The following is a 17,784-nucleotide window of genomic DNA, read 5'->3' on the forward strand; positions in this document are numbered from 1 at the left end:
TTTATTTAACATACACTATTGTTACAGACATACAGGACATTCAAATTGTGCAACATGGAATGGTTGTTACTGTCCTGCACGTCTCTCCTTGCGGTTTGAATTGTAACAATACTGGGACTATGTTCAATGCAGAAGATCCCTGATCAGATGACAGTCAGTCCTGTTCCATTTTTCTAAGAAACCTTATTGTCAGCTATCTATATGTGTAAAAGAATAGAGCCCAACCTAGAATTTAAGCATACACACCACTCCAGTGTGGAAAAGGCTATAACCATAGGCATCAATAGTGACCACTCACTATTACCTTCCACACACAGCTCTTCCATTGGAGGCTCTCTTATTTATCTGTAGTGCTTTTAATACACAGCAGAATAACAGAAGCCGATACAAGATGTACATACCCATATATATTTTTGTTAAAGTATGACATTTACTTAACATATTTTGTATTAATAGCTCCGGGTGCAGACACCTCCGCACCATGGACCACTGAAGAACAAAAACTTTTAGAACAGGCGCTGAAAACCTTTCCTGTGAATACGCCTGAAAGATGGGAGAAGATTGCAGAATCTGTTCCTGGCAGGTCCAAGAAGGACTGTATGAAAAGATACAAGGTAAGATACATTCACAGTTAATATGTTGGCAACATTAAATTTTATAATACAGGCAGTCCCCGGGTTACATACAAGATAGGGTCTGTAGGTTTGTTCTTAAGTTGAATTTGTATGTAAGTTGGAACTGTATATTTTATCATTGTAATCCCAGACAGAACTTTTTTGGTCTCTGTGACAATTGGATTTTAAAAATGTTGGGTTGTCATAAGAATCAATATTAACACTAAAGCTTCATTACAGACACCTGTGATAACTGTTACAGCTGTTTATTGTAGCCAAGGACTAAAGTACAATAAATTACCAATATCCAGAGGTCCGTTTGTAACTAGGGGCGGTATGTAAGTCGAGTGTTCTTAAGTAGGGGACCGCCTGTATAAATAATGCTATATGGCACAGTAAATGTGAAATCTATGGTAAAGAGAGTATACCAGCTTTGACATCTCTATAAGCAGTATTACATGGGAACTGATATGAATGCAACCTAAGTGCCCTTTTTTTTTTAATCCTCAAATCCGCATCTATGTATTCACTTTACCGTCAATGGTGTGAATTTGCGGTTAAAGTGTGAATGTACCCTTAAAAAGCCCCTTGTTAGTCTTTATACATTTATTAATATATCCCATAAAAATAAGGCGTGGAATGAAAAAAACTCGGAGGTGGGGTTGTGACTACCCCACTTCACACTTACCTTCAAATATGGAGATTTATCTAAAATGGCAAAACAAGCAAGTGCCATATACATTGATGTTATCACTCATGGGGCAACTATGTTTGTAGAAGTGTGAAGTTTTTAACTAAATTTACTTTTTTTCATATCCATAGGAGCTTGTAGAAATGGTAAAAGCCAAAAAAGCTGCTCAAGAACAAGTCCTTAATGCAACCAAGGCGAAGAAATAAACATCCATCTGTTTGTGTGTTATGTTTTATAATAAAATAAGCAAATCTTGCACAAGTATGTGGTTGAATATATTAATTTATTACTTCCATAATATTATACAGGAAACACTAAGAGTGGTTATATAGTGACACAAAAATGGAGACCTACAAGGCTCGTAAGAAACTTATTCTTAAAATTAGAAAAGCTCTGGTAAATAACTTGATATTCAAAAATAATTCTACAAGAAGATATTTATAACTTCACTGTCTAAGCCAGTGCATGTCACTGCGAATCCGGTTGTATTCGGGCAGCTGTCCGATGGGCCCTGGGGAGGTAAACATTGTGTGTAAGAATCATTCTTTCCATTAACCCTTTCGTGAGTGCCTAATTAAACAGCTCTTAACACTTGTGTTTACAAAACGCATGCGTTAACCGCAATGTTAACATCGCGGTTAACGCATGCGTTTTGTAAACACGTGTTAGCAGCTGTTTAATTAGGCAAATCACTCTCCAGCTATTGCAATGCGTTTTTAAACGCATGTGTTAAATGCAACGTGTGACTGCACCCTTACGGATAAATGCCGTTTTGAATGAAATTTTACATATTTAACATCAAAACCCCCCATATAATCAACCCATTTTCATATCTGCACCCCTCAAACTATCAAAAACAGCTTTTAGGAAGAGTCCAACACTAAACATTATGTATCAATGTAACACTTACCAACTGCTGCGATTGCTGGACTCTTCTCATATATGTATTTGGTGCACACATCTTTTATAGTCTGGGCATCAATTAGCTAAATTAAATCACATGAAATTATATTAGACATCAATATAGAGCACAGCTATTATCACTATTATTATTAATAATTATAACATTATTATTATATTTCCCCATTGTTCTGCTCTAGAGACCCAACACTGGTCTGTGACCATTAACCCTTGCTACTAACTGATGAACTATTACATCCATTTGCAGCAAAAGGTGTATTAAGAGGGCTCATGGCCTGAACCCTCTCCATACAGACACACCCAACATTAAAGGAAACCTGTAATCAGCAATTGGCATAAGAAACCACTACAAGAATATTGTCAGGTCGCGCAACACCTTCTAGTTTTTGTTTCTTTCATGGTTTAGTGTGGTGGCATCATCCAGAAAATCAACTTTGAAGTGAGAACTAAATTGGTTGTGTAAAGTCAAGAAGGCAAAGAGTTTAACACTGAAGTCAAGGTGGGGAGCACTGAACACCTCCTCCTCTGTGATAGAAATTATGCACAGGACTTAATGAGATCTGGTTAGTGATATTTCTCGGGGTGCAGGACCATAAATTACAACCGTGCAGGGAGCTTTCTGATTTAGAGAGAGCTTGACTTCAGTGTTACTCTCCACCTCCTTGACTTTGTACAACAAGTTTACATCTCACTTCAAAGTAGATTTTCTGGATGATGCCATCACACTGGGTTATGAAATAAACATGATATATACGGTGTTTGTTTAGCTGCTTGGCAACATATTGGTAGTGATTTGTTAGATTAATTTCTTCTGCAAGGTTCCCATTAACTCTTGGATTTGCACCTGGCACCGATCACGAGTGTTATCTTGCTATGTGCCACTACCATGATAGCACTTGTCATTTCTGCAGCCAAGGATGTTGCTTTAAAATGGCGCTGAGCATGGTGCAACCTGGGCTCTATTGGACCACAGCAGAAAGCCTTGAGTCCTATCTGGCAAACTCTGTGTTGGGGTGAAGGCCTGGGTGCCCAAAAGTTCAAATCACCCCCCCCCCCCCTTTCCCTAGAATTGATATAAAATGAAAGATCAAGCATGTTAGATTGGACTTTGGAAAGTGGTAATACCCATTAATATATTAAAATTGTTATTAATGGTGGTGAACCCTGTAACGGAAAATGGTGCACAAATGTCCGAAAAACCACTTGTCTTTTTGAAAGTTGTACAGTCCCACAAATGGTATCACTGTAAACCTCATCACGTCTTGCAAAAAAAGACATTACATAGCTCCATACATATGAAAAAGCTGTTTGCATCAGAATATGGCAGAATTTTTTTTAATACAAAAGGTTTGAGATTTTTAAAATCTATTTGATTTCAGTATCCCCGTAATTGCACCAAAGCAAAGAATAAAAGCGGAAGCGTCATTTGGAGCGCGTAGTGAAAATCTTAAACACAGAGCCCACAAGAAAGTGGTGAAAAGCATTTTTTTCATCAAGTTATTTGGATTTGTTTCCCGCATCCTAGTACACTGAATGGAATATTAAATACCGCCACTAGGAAGTACAATTTGTTACACGGAAAACAAGCTCTGTAAATAAAGCTCTATACACTGAAAAATAAAAAAAGTTATGGATTTTTAAAGAAGGGTAGCAAAATTGAAGAAAGGTGTGAAGGGGTTAAAGCTTTAAATGCAGTGATCTTATTAGAAAGCTTACTTCAGTGGACTTAGTGGAAAAAGCTATACAAGTAATGCCATGGGATGTTTCATAATTACTGGATGGTAAAATAACAAAGCTAAACTGCTTAAGTGATTTGTAACTAGATAGCCCAGAAGATCAAAGAAATCCAACTATGTTGGGGCTCTTTCACATTGGCTTTGTTTTTCACGTCAGCGGTTCAGTGATTTCCACAGATGTTTCTCAAAGCCATTGACATCTATGGGTGTTTTCACATCACATGTGTTATGTTTTCAAAGCGCGGAGACAAAATGAAAGAAAAACAGAGACAAAGACAACACAACAGATATGCAACTCAAGCTGAGCGCCAATGTGAAAGAGCCCTTACAGTCTCGCCAATATTGGGATCACTTAATTTTCTGAACTAGTTTTTTTGTTTTTAATATTCAGTAATATATTTAGGAAAGGTTTAAGTCAGGGGTGCACATCCTTTATCGCCGAATTGTCATATCAATTAAATTCAAGGGGCCATACTAGTATCCAGGATGCTAGATGCACAAAAACCAAAGTACAGCACAAAATGCCACCTCAGAAACAAAAACTGCTTTTGTACAATTATTAATGCAGTCCCCAGAGCAGACTACAAATACAGTGCTCATACCAGAAAATAAATCAGACACACTACGTGCAGAGCAGACTATAATACTGGAGAACCCCCACCCCCCTATACCAGACATATAATACTAAGCAACTGCACTAATAGTAGATGGAGCAGACGTCTAATAAAGGAGACCCCTCCACCAGGACAAAGAGGTGTGCCTCACCTGGAGCAAGAGGGGACCTGGGAGCAGCGAGTACAGTAGAGCTGACATGCTCACCACAGTTGTGGTCCTCTTGCTTGGGTACCACAATGTTCTGGGTTCTGACGCCAGCACATAAAACCTGTGTCAGAAGCCAGAGCAAAGTATAACATACCCGGTCTCCTACATGAATGAGCTCGGTCATCATTGACTCCATCACTCCTTAGGTATCTTTTTTGCATGCTTTAATAGGTATTTAGGCACATCTGGAATTTTCTTTCCAGGCCCCATATAATTATTAATTTATGATATCTACTAGCAAAGAAGTAAAGCTAGTCTGTGTGCTTCGCCCCATGATGAGTCTAGTTTTGGGGCAATTTCAGTAGCCGATATGTTTATTAGGCTCTACCTCAGATGGCTTGTCCTGGGCTGGAGCAAGGAGCTGTTCTTTGCTCTACCCACAGATATTCAAAAATTATGACATTTATTAATCAGCAATGGTTGGGGATTGATGAGAAAATTCCAACTGAACTAAAGAATCAGTGGAGTATCAACTATTAAAGAATAAATGGGTTGGAGTTGATGAAAGGTCATATTTAAGCATAACATATTGTACATAAATTATTTCAAACTCACATCAATTCTTGCCTCCAGTTCAGGCAAAGGTATTCTTCGGTTATAACACAACATCTGTCGACCAATGTCTTCACATATAGGGGTTGAACCTATAGAAAGAGCAAATGACATTATTAAATAAATACACAACAGTTAAAGTATAAAATAGAATAATGAAACTGATGTTCTTACCATCCAACTGAAGCAACATATTGGTTTTCAGCAGGTTTTTCGCTCTTGTAACTTCACCTTCTGTAACACTTGTGCAGAGTCTTATCCTAATGGGTGACACAAAGATCATACATATTGGCTAAGGTATACAATTTCAAAATTAATAATCTTTTATAACCTAACCAAAGCATATGTGCTACATTTCTGATCTATCCCGGGATTATCAGCAATTACAGGTGTCTTGAGTGAAAGTTGCAGTAATGTGAATGCCCAACTACCCTTCCATTCACCATTTTGAGACTATGCTGTACTATGCTATTTTTTTGTCAGCCCCACATAAGTGAATAGACTGCTGGTAAAACATGTCTATTCACACAGGAGACTTGGGATCCCTGCCCCAGTGGTTGCATCTCAAGTGATCATACATTTAACACCTAGCCTGTTGGTGACCAGAGAAAACCTAAACATGCAGATGTTTGCTACAAGCTTAACCCATTTTATAATAGGTGGAATTCATAGCAGATTTTCCTGACATGTATTTAGGGTTTAGAGAATTCCACATTAAAATTCGACCAGTTTACTAGGAGAACCTCATCCTCATTACTGCAGAATAAGACTTTAAGGCTTACCATTCTCTTTGTACAAAGTGCATCATTTCTTCCACTGTGTTTGGCTCACAAACCATGTACAAGCCCCAAAGTCCAGTGTCAGTATAACAAGTATTGAAGGACTGGAAACTGTGGCATAAATTCCTGTGGCATGTAATCTGAGCAAGTTTACTGGACAAATTCTGTACAATACAAAAAAATATGTCACATTATGATGAGCTCTGCAAAATGAAGATGATTTTACACTAGAATCTGGTAGGAACTTTTATGAGTAACTAGTTTCACTAAGCCTTCCAATTTAGTCTAAGTAATTACACTGCCTGAGCAGGCTGTGAAGGATTGCTCAGTGAACCCCAAGTTTCTTTTCAAAGGTTTTTCCTTTTTGGGTTATTTATCAATTTAACTAAATTAATTGATATCAGACTTTATGACAACATTAGATGCAAAAAGTAAATCCAGCTCATTACCACACCGCCTCCCAAGGACCGATCCCAGTTTCCAATCAACGTGTTGGCCACCATGAGTGGAATTGTATCCGGATGAGACCAACCGACAGCTTCCACAGAAATAGCAATATGAGCCAGGGGCATTTTATCATCTTGCACACGAATCTATTATAATTTGAGAGAAAACACCAGTATAACAATGATTTAACAGGGAACACATGCAGTGCATACCTTACCTAATACATAGAAATGTCAGTTGAGGTTGTAGGTTAAAGGGAACCTGTCATCCTCTTATCCCCTTAAAGCCCACCAACAATAGCTTGTAAAGTACAGTATTATCCATGTCCCCTGGAAGTCCTTTTTTTACCAAATTCAATGTGTCAGCGCATCAAACACAAGCAAGGAGGTATGTGTGCACATCAAACATAAGCAAGGAGGTAGGACTGCTTGTCCAGACAGTAGGGCAGCCACCTACTGACCATTGTATGCTCTATCCACTCCAAGCATAGTTGTAGAGAGCCCTGCCTTCAAAGGCCCACACATCATCTGCTTCAATGTGCTCAGTGCCGGCTCCGAGATGACAAAAGGATTGCACATGAAATACATGAAGGGCGTGCGTACGGAGGCAGGGCTGGCTACAACTAAATAAAATAGAATTTGGCATACAGGAGGGCCACCCCGACACTGTGTTGTGAAAGTATGTTGTAAATCAATAAGAGACTTGAACAAACCAAACATTTGTTAATATGTCCACATCACTGGTTATGATTGTAACCAAAACATTTTGAAGAGGGACTGCATCGTCATATTTGCTAACATATGCAGAAGTGCTTACCTCACTACCTGTGAAGCTGCATGGAGGTAGAGTCTCCCCTTCATATGTTGGTAGAAGGTTACCAAAATGATACTTGGCTAAATCATGCAGTTCGTCATGAGAGATTCCTGAAAACAAGAATATTTATAGGCTTTTATAAATCAAGTTGATTCTATATACTCTACAGTGTAGTTCATGCATGCTAGGGAATATGTATCTTTTGACTTTTTTCTCCCTTTTTGCGACTACGTCAGAGTGTTAAGAAGCTCGTCAAGTGGGTGTGTCTGTTGCAGTGTTTCTAATGTAACTTTACAAGATAGAAGTTTTCCTTGATTTGCAACTTTTTTTAGAGACTTTTTAGGTGCAAATGGAAGTACAAATGACCCACATTTAGTTTCATACATGCACCTAAAAAGTAAAAAAAAAACAACAAAAAACACAACAACCTGCGAATCAAAGACAAAAGAAAATAAAAATACATGTATCACAATGGCAAAAAGAAAGCGAATGATACAAGCGCCCCTCTGTGTTGTATAGCAGTATTCCACAACCTTATTGTCTGGGGACCGCTGCACCCAAAATTTTTCAGCAGAGACCGGGCTGGGTAACCCTCTTACGCCCGTTCCACACTTGCGAGTGTGATGCTGCCGGGAACTCACGGCCCGGACGCTGCACCGCGGGAGTGAACTCAGCATGTCCGTGCACTCCCGATGCGCAGCGTTCGGGCCATGCGTTCCCGGCAGCATGCGTTGAGAGTTCATCGCATCACACTCGCAAGTGTGGAACGGGCCTTACCCAGATCCCTGAAAAATAAAATGGTGTGCCCCACAAATAGTCCATATCTAACCCCAACACATATAATGTGCCATTTATTGCAGCCCCGGTTTAAAATGCCGCTTTCCTCCAGCTGCCATTTTTTCTGTATCCCCCTTTTAATGTTTTAATAAGAAAATAGCTACAGAAAATGGGACATACAATACCCCTTTTTCTATAGCAATCCCAGACACACACCTTTAATCTCCCCTTATCTTTGGGTTTTTCACTGTGAGGAAGAAAATAGATTTACTACAAAAATTTTACCACAAAAAACTGGGAAAACTTGGCCTGGAGTAAAGGTCTAGGGTGGGAAATGCAGCCGCTACTTTTTAATAAAATGTCCAGCAGCGACCTCCCTTCACTAATAACATGTCCGACAGCGGCCAGCTGTGCTACCCCCATAAAATGCCACCAGCATTGCCCCCCCCCCCCCTGGAGTAGTCTCCCCACTAATTAAATGTCCACAGTGAGGGCCCCATAAAAATAACAAAGAAAACACTTACCTTTGGCTCTCCTCTTCAACCCGCGGCTTCATCTCTCCTCAGATTCACACGTCTATGATTTCTGCCGGCACACACCAATTATGACGTGGCTGTGTCGCCATAGACGTGCCTCTGCCCACACTGCCGGGAATCTGAGATGGGAAGCAGCAGGAGCCGCAGATGAAGAGGAGCGCATCTTTTTTTTTTCCTGTCAGACTGTAGTCTGGAACTGGGTGTTCCACGGCCCAGTTTTGGGCCGCGTCGTAGTTGTTGACCACTATTGTACAGAATTGAATCCAGTTATAACAGGGGGAAAAAAAACACTTACCACCAGCAGCAGCCAAAACAATCCTTGGTCCTTTGTAGTGTGTGGTTATATATTCAACCAAGTCATTTCTGTTTATAGATCTGTAATAACAAGAGATGTGAAGTATACACCAAGAAATCATAAGAAATATAAGAAAAATTGTGCATGGATAGCAACTAGAGGAAAGGGAGGCATGCATATAACTAAAATAAGTATTTAGAAATACTACCATGCCAGGTTAAAATTACCACCTACTTTATATTTTCGGAAGGTCCCAGGATGGTTCTTCCCAAGGCAGTATTGTGATAGGCAGTAGCATGTAGATAGTCAAAGACTACTTCCTGTAGATTAGTCTCCACTTCTTGCATCTCACGTAGAATGACTCCTCTCTCACGTTCAATCTCAGCTTCACCCAGGGTGCTGTTCTGTATAATATCTGCTAGTATTTCCACAGCTGCAAATATATTTATATAACAGATTTAAGAGGGATCACATACCCCTAGTGGGCATGAATAAAAAATAAAAACACTATCAAAACATTTTACCCACTCCTTTTTATAAATAGAGCATGCTCTATCTTTTCCCCTGTGTACCGCGCAGAACAGTGACACATGTGTGGGCCGCCATGGCCAATCTATGGGGACATATGCGGTCGCAAATTTGCGGCTGCATATACATCCCCGAAATGGCTGTCAATGTCCCCTATCTGAAAAACAAGTTCATTGTATTAAATACTGCTGGTGGTATTGTTGTAATAAAATACATTTGTTTATTTTGATAAAATTCTGTGCGATTAGCTGAATTTTTGTTGCAGCAATGTTAGAACCAGGCAAGTTGTAGCTGACGTGTTAACCAATGAAGCAAACTTGAGAGATGCATACAGTACCTCTAGGGAGATCTTTGGAAAACGCCTTTGCATAATATACAGTCTGTTCTCTTGATGTATATGCATTCAAGTGAGCACCCATGTTCTCTATTTCAAGCTCCAGGTCCAGTTGGGAGCGTTTTTTTGTGCCCTATTAAAAAAAAAAACACAACACAGGTTCAAAGTTAATTTGAAGTATTACAATATAGAGGGTTCCTGATGGATATGTATTACTCATGCACTCTCCAGGGGGAATTCCATTCCCCAACCCCAAGTAAATCCAATCCAGGGAGTTTTACATTATATTTCAGGGAACATATTATTCACCTATACATTAGTTACAAAACAATAAATCACTTTAGCCATTGACATTGAAATTGAGCAGGGCAACAAAAAACTTCTATTTGCACCTTTCCAGTTTACATAATAAAAATAAAAAAATACAAGTCTGTAAAAGTTTCCTTTTTACTCAAACTCACTTTAAAAGCCATGTGCTCCAGAAAATGGGCAGTGCCATTATTCATCTGGTTTTCATATCTGCTTCCAGCATCAATCCAAAGACCAACCTAATAAACAGGATAAATGCAGCGTTAAGAGAAAGAAAGCCGACAGCCTGTAAAAGATCTTTTTCAAACGCTAGATCCAGAGACCTTAACTAAGGTCTATGAACAGATCATCTATATCTTTGCCCATGGTCTGTTGAGATGACTTTGGGCCCTATATTACTGTTAGATTTAATACACTTGCAATGTTAAGAAGGGTTTCCAACACAAATAGGACATTTGTTTAACACCTGACAATTATTTATTCAAATAAATGTTGTACTTTACCAAAGATTTGGTACAGCTCTCCAAGACCAATTTCTATCACTTTATGCAGTTTTATATGGTCCAAACTGTTGACAACATGACTACTTTCTTCCATAAAAAAGTATCACATCTGACCATGGCTTGTACCAGCATTGCAGTTGACTTGAAAGCTGCTGTTTTTGTTAGAAAGAGGCCATGTTTCTCAGCCTCCTGACAACCCCTTTAAAGAGAACCCGTCATGCAAAATAACCCCCCTAAACTAAATCTATTTTCATAAACTGCCATTAGAGAGCATTGCCTCTATCCCTTCATTGTCCCTCTACATGCCTGTAAACCTAAGCAATGAGGTCCTAAAGCTGTATGCAAATGACCTGTGAAATGTCCAATGAAGCATTAGCATATTCAAGCTGTCCACTCTATTCATGAGTGGGAGGCACAGCCACACCCCCAGTGCTTGACTGACAGCCTGTATAATGATGTGAGGCTGTATAATGATGTGCTTCCTGCAGCCTGTGTGTGTATAGAAGAGATACAGCAGCTCCAGGATGCAGCCATGTTATAGCAGAACATGTCAGATTCATGTGTAGCTGATGTCTGTGTCTCTCACCTGTATATTAGGAGGATGCAGCATGTCAGCAGATGCAGCAAACACACTAGCCATGCTTTACTATACATTACACACAGACATGAGCAGGGGGAGGAGAGGAGAGGGGTAACAGGGGTGACATCACTGCCTCTGACCATGTGACCAGCCTCATTTACATGATAAAAAATAGATGATTTTACAATGAATAATGTATGAAATAACTAGATAAAGCCTGGGATGGGATCCTTGTGAGCTGCTCCAACAGGTAGTAGTGACAGGACAAGTGACACAGACCTGATGACAGGTGTCCTTTAACCCCTGAAGGATCCAGACTTTTTTCACTCCCCACCTACAAACATCTATAACTTTTTTTTCATGTAAAGAGCTGTGTGAGGGCTTATTTTCTGTGTAACAAATTTTACTTCTCAGTGACATAATTTATTATTCCATGCTGTTTACAGGGAAGCTGGAACAAAATTGTGTGCGTCACTCTTTTTTGGGCTCAGTTTTTACGACTTTAACTGTGCACTCCAAATGATACATCTACTTTTTTCTTTGGTTCGGTACAATTACAGTGATACCAAATTGTATATTATTGTGTTTTAATACATTTTCACAAATTAAAACAATGTGTACGGAAAAAAAAAACAATTTGTTTCGCAATCTTCTGACCCTATTAACTTTTTTATACTTTGGTGTACAGAGCTGTGTGACGTGTCATTTTTTGAAAGATGAGCTGACGTTTTCATTGCAACCATTTAGGCGCTATTTTCCATTATGTGGTTCTCCGCAGGCAAAAACTGGTTTTTGTATTTTGATAGATCGGGCATTTTGGGACGCAGGGATACCATCAGTTGTAGGGAAAGGGGGGAATTTGACTACTTAATATTTTAAGTATTTCCTAGACCCTCTAGGGTACTTTAATCCTAGATGGTCTGATCGTTCCTACCATATACTGAAATATGACTGTTTTGCAGTATATGGCGGTTTTAAAGGAAACCTACCACTTGAAGTGGCAGGTATAAGAAGGAACTGCCGAGCACCAGCTCAGGGTGAGTTGGTGCCGAAGCTTATTTTTGTTAGTGTTTTAAACCGCTGTATCGCGGTTTAAAACACTTTTTAAACTTTATGGCCGAAGCTGCTTCAGCGCAGGGAGGTACGCGCTCGGCGCTTACCATGCGCGCGACCACATAGGAAGTGAAGGAGAGCCGCGCGCATGGTAAGCGCCGAGCGTGTACCTCCCTGCGCCGAAGCAGCTTCGGCCATAAAGTTTAAAAAGTGTTTTAAAACGCGATACAGCTATTTAAACACTAACAAGCTGGTGCTCAGTAGTTCCTTCTTATGCCTGCCACTTCAAGTGGTAGGTTTTCTTTAAGGTAAGATATTCCTTTATTAGTCACACAGCGGGGAAATTCACAGCATTACAGCACAGAGAGAGTACAAAGAGTGCAGTACAAACAATGAAAGAACAATAATATTAGGGATAAATGAACAAAAAGAAAAATAGGGATAAAAAGAAAAAAAAAAACAAAGACAATCAATGATCGGCAGTTTGGTATTCAGTCTGTGTTCATCAGCTGTATTCAGCAGCTACTGCACACTTATGAGCTTATTCTTTACAAAGGATTAATTACAATGATCCACTGGCTCAGTGTAACAAATCTTTAGAAACCATGCAGTCTCTGGTCTGAAGACCCGAGAGCCCTCTACAAATACCCTTCATAGCTCGCTGACGGAGATATACGTCAGTGAGCGTGAAGGGGTTAAGGCTCATTCAATAAACTGTGGGTGGAAAAAGGCAAAGGTCTCAACTTACTGTGCAGGTAGAAATCCCAGAATCTTCAGACGCAACTCGGAGTCCATTTTCTAGTGTGGTTACCTTAGTCTCGGGGACATTAAGTATTGCTTGTGTTGCTGCTTGGGTAGATCGCAGTTTGTTTAGACTAAACTGTATTTGCTGGATAAAAATATATTTCAAAATTAAACAAATCTTCCTGATCAGTTAACATAGTAAAATATTAACCGACTCCCGCAGTTCACAAGCATGGGGATCTCGTTCTCATTAATTATGGGAGCATCAGAAATTGTGGAGCACATCTCTCGGGTACCTCAGGCACTTAACACCTTAAAGGAAACCAACCACTTACAGCCTTTTTCTTGTAAGTGGTTGATTTCCTTTAAATGTATATTGGATACATTCTGCCTGCCCCCTTATAGCTTCCCAGATCTCTTAGCACCCAACCACTAGGGGCAGTAATTATACCCAAGATGGCACATCCACATAATATGGCAATAAACAGGACTGCTCAATGGCTACTGCTACATAAGTAACGATTAGCCATACAATAGGCTCTCCTAAATGTACAACTAGGCTCAGGAGGCTCCTAATAATAAGCAGTACTACTTGTATGCAGATAGTGATCACCCCACACAGAAGACACACACGGTCAGAATCTGCGTTTATTAGGAGCTCGCATAACAGAATGCTAGGGAAGCAGCTAGCTGGTACACACTGGTGACCGGCCTCTGTGTATGTAGTGCCCTCCATAAGAGTAATATCGTCATGTCCCCAGTGCTTTTACCTGTGACCTGCTCGTCACCCCGGTTATCACTTTCCGTCCAATACTTCTACCAAGAGTCAGCATGGAGGCCGCCATGACTGCGCGAGCTCATGTGTGACGTCACTTCCGCCCTTTCACTTCCCTGCTCATTGAGGGGAAGCGGATTCCCGGCTTCTACTGCTCTAGTCACTACAGGAGCTGCGAGGCCGATGAACGGATCCCATATTGCCGTTTACTCCATTACCTTGTTGATGTCCACTGTGCAGTTTTATTTTCTCCCTATTATTTTTAATTTAGGTCTTTTGAATAATAATTTCTGTCTTTTGTTTTCATAAATAATTTGTGTTTCTATGTTCTCAGTGGCATTTGTTTTTTTATTAATAATAACCCTTTAGTTATACTGCGCCATCATATTCCACAAATTTATCAAGTCATGTATGCCATTTTTTTGTGGCGTACAAGCCTTGAAACACATTTCCTATGTTCCCTTAAAGGAAACCTACCACTTGTAGACCTACCACTAAAACGTTGTAGCCGGCGCAGGCAGGTACGCGCTCGGCGCTTACCATGCGCGCGGCTCTCATTCACTTCCTATGTAGCCGCGTGCACGGTAAGCGCCGAGCGCGTACCTGCCTGCGCCGGCTACAACGTTTAAAAAGTGTTTTAAACCGCGATACTAACTAAAATAAGCTCCGGCACCAGCTCACCCTGAGCTGGTGCCCGATATTGCCATAGGAAACCTGCCACTACAAGTGGTAGGTTTCCTTTAATACCAATTCCCCTTTATTACACCTTGATGCCAGCACAGGCTGGACCTATCTGATGTATGTAGGCAGGGGCGCACCTGCCATGAGGCCAGTTGAGACTTTCGCTTCAGGGCGGCACGCCTCCTGCTGGTGGAGGGGGCGGCATTTTGAAGGCTGCCAGGCTGCTCGGCTACTACTTACAATAGTACTTGCATCATTTAGATGCAAGTACTATTGCTTACAGCAGTGATTTTCAACCTGTGTGCCGTGGCACACTAGTGTGCCGCGACACATGGTCAGGTGTGCCGCGGGGAAAGTTCCCCAAACTATGGTGCCCCCTGAGTTTTGTTTCCCGGCAATGGGCAGCGATGCGCAGTCACGGCTTCTTACAATGTAGGAGACGTGTACAATAACACATGCGCAAGCTTTGAACCTCGTGCGACAAAATGACGTCACCAAGGCCGGCGCATCATCCTGAGAGCGGAGAGACTCTCGCATTTGCCCACCGGCAAGGTAATGCCCACCAATAACGCTGACTATATGAGCTTTTGCCTGAGTATATGAACTGTTGGCAGAATACTCAGCATATGAGCTGGTACTTTTAGTACTCCAGCAGTATACTGCATATAACAATGAGAAATGTAAAATGAGAAATACTATAGTCATGAGGCTGGAGTACTACAAGTACCAGCTCATATGCTGAGTATACGAGCTGGCACTTGTCCTCTGGCCTCATGGCCATAGTACTTCTCATTGTCCCCCTTTATATTGCAGTATATGAGCCACATAATAATCAGCACCATATACTAAAAACAGGGAGAGACTGAGAACTATTGAGGAAGAGCTTCGTGTGTGTCTTTCCACCATTCCTGCCAGGATATCCCTTTTGTGTTTATCGAAACAGGCCCAGGTTTCACAATGAGTGAGTAAAATAAATTTAGAATCTATATTATTAACTATATGTATAATATGACTGTTTTAGTGTCATTTTGTGCTATTTTGGTTGGTGGTGTGCCCCAGGATTTTCTAAGTATAAAAAGTGTGCCGCGGCTCAAAAAAGGTTGAAAATCACTGGCTTACAGCACCGCGCAGGACGTCCTGTGCGGCGCTGCTGTGACACAGGAAGCGCTTACTAGCGCTTCCTGTGTCACTAGTGCAGAGGCAGCCTGGAGGAGCGAGGGGGAGGAGGAGCGGGAGCGCCACATTCAAGCCTGTGGCTGGTCTCCCTGGAGGTGCAGCCCCGGCAGAGCTGACAGGAAAAGCCCCGCCCACCAGCCCGGGCCTACTGCACAGAGGTGACGGCTCCATCCACTGCCATGATGTATCCCCTGCCTGACCTGGACCTGGACCTGCTGCTGGATAACAGGTAAGTGTAATGTGTATATGTGTGTCTTGTCATGTATACATACCTCCCAACCGTCCCGTTTTTGACGTGACAGTCCCGTTTTTTGGGCTCTGTACACGCGTCACGGGCGGTTGGGAGAATGTCACGGCTCCCCCCCCTCTCCCCCGCTTTGTCCCGCCTCCTCCTGGCCCCGTAGATAAGAGCTGCAGAGCAGCGGAAGCATCGGAGCCAGGAGGAGGCGGGACCAGCCCCTGCTACCTCCTCACATGATGAAGTCATGTGAGACGGTAGCTCCGCCCCCGGCTGGCCCCGCCCCCTCCGCGAGTCAAGTCGGAGCCCGGGAGAAGTAGGTAAGAACATGGGGACAGGGGGCCACAGGAAGAGGGGGCCAGGAGGAGGATACAGGACAGGGAGAGCTGGAGGACACAGGTGAAGGCTGCAGGGCACTGTTGAAGGCTGCTGGGGGACAGGAGGAGGCTACTGGGGGACAGGAGGAGGCTACTGGGGGACAGGAGGAGGCTACTGGGGGACAGTGGAGGCTACTGGGGGACAGGAGGAGGCTACTGGGGGACAGGAGGAGGCTACTGGGGGACAGGAGGAGGCTACTGGGGGACAGTGGAGGCTACTGGGGGACAGTGAAGGCTGCTGAGGGACAGGTGGAGGCTACTGGGGGACAGTGAAGGCTACTGGGGGACAGGAGGAGGCTACTGGGGGACAGTGAAGGCTGCTGGGGGACAGGAGGAGGCTACTGGGGGACAGTGGAGACTACTGGGGGACAGTGGAGGCTACTGGGGGACAGGAGGAGGCTACTGGGGGGCAGGAGGAGGCTACTGGGGGGCAGGAGGAGGCTACTGGGGGACAGGAGGAGGCTACTGGGGGACAGGAGGAGGCTGCTGGGGGACAGGAGGAGGCTGCTGGGGGACAGGAGGAGGCTGCTGGGGGACAGGAGGAGGCTGCTGGGGGACAGGAGGAGGCTGCTGGGGGACAGGAGGAGGCTGCTGGAGGACAGTGAAGGCTGCTGGGGGACAGGAGGTGGCTGCTGGGGGACAGGAGGAGGCTGCTGGGGGACAGGAGGAGGCTACTGGGGGGACAGGAGGAGGCTACTGGGGGGACAGGAGGAGGCTACTGGGGGGACAGGAGGAGGCTACTGGGGGGACAGGAGGAGGCTACTGGGGGGACAGGAGGAGGCTACTGGGGGACAGGAGGAGGCTACTGGGGGACAGGAGGAGGCTACTGGGGAACAGGAGGAGGCTACTGGGGGACAGGAGGAGGCTGCTGGGGGACAGGAGGAGGCTACTGGGGGACAGTGAAGGCTGCTGGGGGACAGGAGGAGGCTGCTGGGGGACAGTGAAGGCTGCTGGGGGGATTGGAGGAGGCTGCTGGGGGGACAGGAGGAGGCTGCTGGGGGGACAGGAGGAGGCTACTGGGGGGACAGGTGAAGGCTGCTGGGGGACACTGGAGGAGGCTGCTGGAGGACACCGGAAGAGGCTGGAGGACAGGAGCTGCAGGAGGAGGATGGAGGCCACAGGAGGAGGATGGAGGCCACAGGAGGAGGATGGAGGCCACAGGAGGAGGATGGAGGTCACAGGAGGAGGATGGAGGACAGGAGGAGGATGGAGGACAGGAGTAGGATGGAGGATACTGGAGAAGGATGGAGGACAGGAGGAGGATGGAGGACAGGAGGAGGATGGAAGATACTGGAGAAGGATGGAGGACAGGAGGAGGATGGAGGATACTGGAGAAGAATGGAGGACAGGAGGAGGATGGAGAGTTGCATTAAGTGTAATTATACGGGTCCACGGGGGGTGGAGGCAAAGTAAGGGGCATTGTTCTATGTGGGGACCATCAAGGTCAATATTATATTATGCTTGTGGGTGTGGCAATGGGCGTGGTTTAGAAAAAAGGGAGGG

At 43.3% G+C, this 17,784-nt stretch overlaps 2 protein-coding genes across 2 annotated transcripts in view; one reads left to right on the forward strand and one right to left on the reverse strand.

Moving 5' to 3' along the window:
- Positions 1–1,588, forward strand: part of DNAJC2 (DnaJ heat shock protein family (Hsp40) member C2) — a 27,905-nt gene extending 26,317 nt beyond the window's left edge. Inside the window, exons 16-17 of the mRNA XM_072147215.1 lie at positions 457–614; positions 1,437–1,588. Of these exons, the coding sequence (XP_072003316.1) occupies positions 457–614; positions 1,437–1,511 (233 nt within the window). The 3' untranslated portion in view covers positions 1,512–1,588. The remainder of the gene's footprint in view (positions 1–456; positions 615–1,436) is intronic.
- On the reverse strand, positions 1,570–13,994 carry PMPCB (peptidase, mitochondrial processing subunit beta). Its single transcript, XM_072147217.1, has 13 exons — positions 13,805–13,994; positions 13,039–13,179; positions 10,307–10,393; positions 9,849–9,978; positions 9,218–9,416; positions 8,984–9,063; positions 7,379–7,485; positions 6,565–6,708; positions 6,119–6,279; positions 5,511–5,596; positions 5,340–5,428; positions 2,216–2,291; positions 1,570–1,816 (listed from the first exon to the last, which is right to left on the reverse strand). Exons 1-13 carry the CDS (start codon positions 13,877–13,879, stop codon positions 1,752–1,754), a joined length of 1,440 nt encoding a protein of 479 aa, XP_072003318.1. The 5' UTR covers positions 13,880–13,994; the 3' UTR covers positions 1,570–1,751.
- Between the last annotated feature and the right edge of the window lie 3,790 nt (positions 13,995–17,784).

Source organism: Engystomops pustulosus, chromosome 4 (assembly GCF_040894005.1).
Source record: "Engystomops pustulosus chromosome 4, aEngPut4.maternal, whole genome shotgun sequence".
NCBI classification, from domain to species: Eukaryota; Metazoa; Chordata; class Amphibia; order Anura; family Leptodactylidae; genus Engystomops; species Engystomops pustulosus.

Coding starts and splice junctions, on each gene's coding strand:
- PMPCB (XM_072147217.1), bottom strand. CDS start 13,879: ATGGCGGCCTCCATGCTGACTCTTGGTAGAAGTATTGGACGGAAAGTG. Junction 9,979..10,306: donor TGGAGCACATGGCTTTTAAA/GTGAGTTTGAGT, acceptor TTTTTTTAATAG/GGCACAAAAAAACGCTCCCA. Junction 1,817..2,215: donor TCCAGCAATCGCAGCAGTTG/GTAAGTGTTACA, acceptor TTACCTCCCCAG/GGCCCATCGGACAGCTGCCC.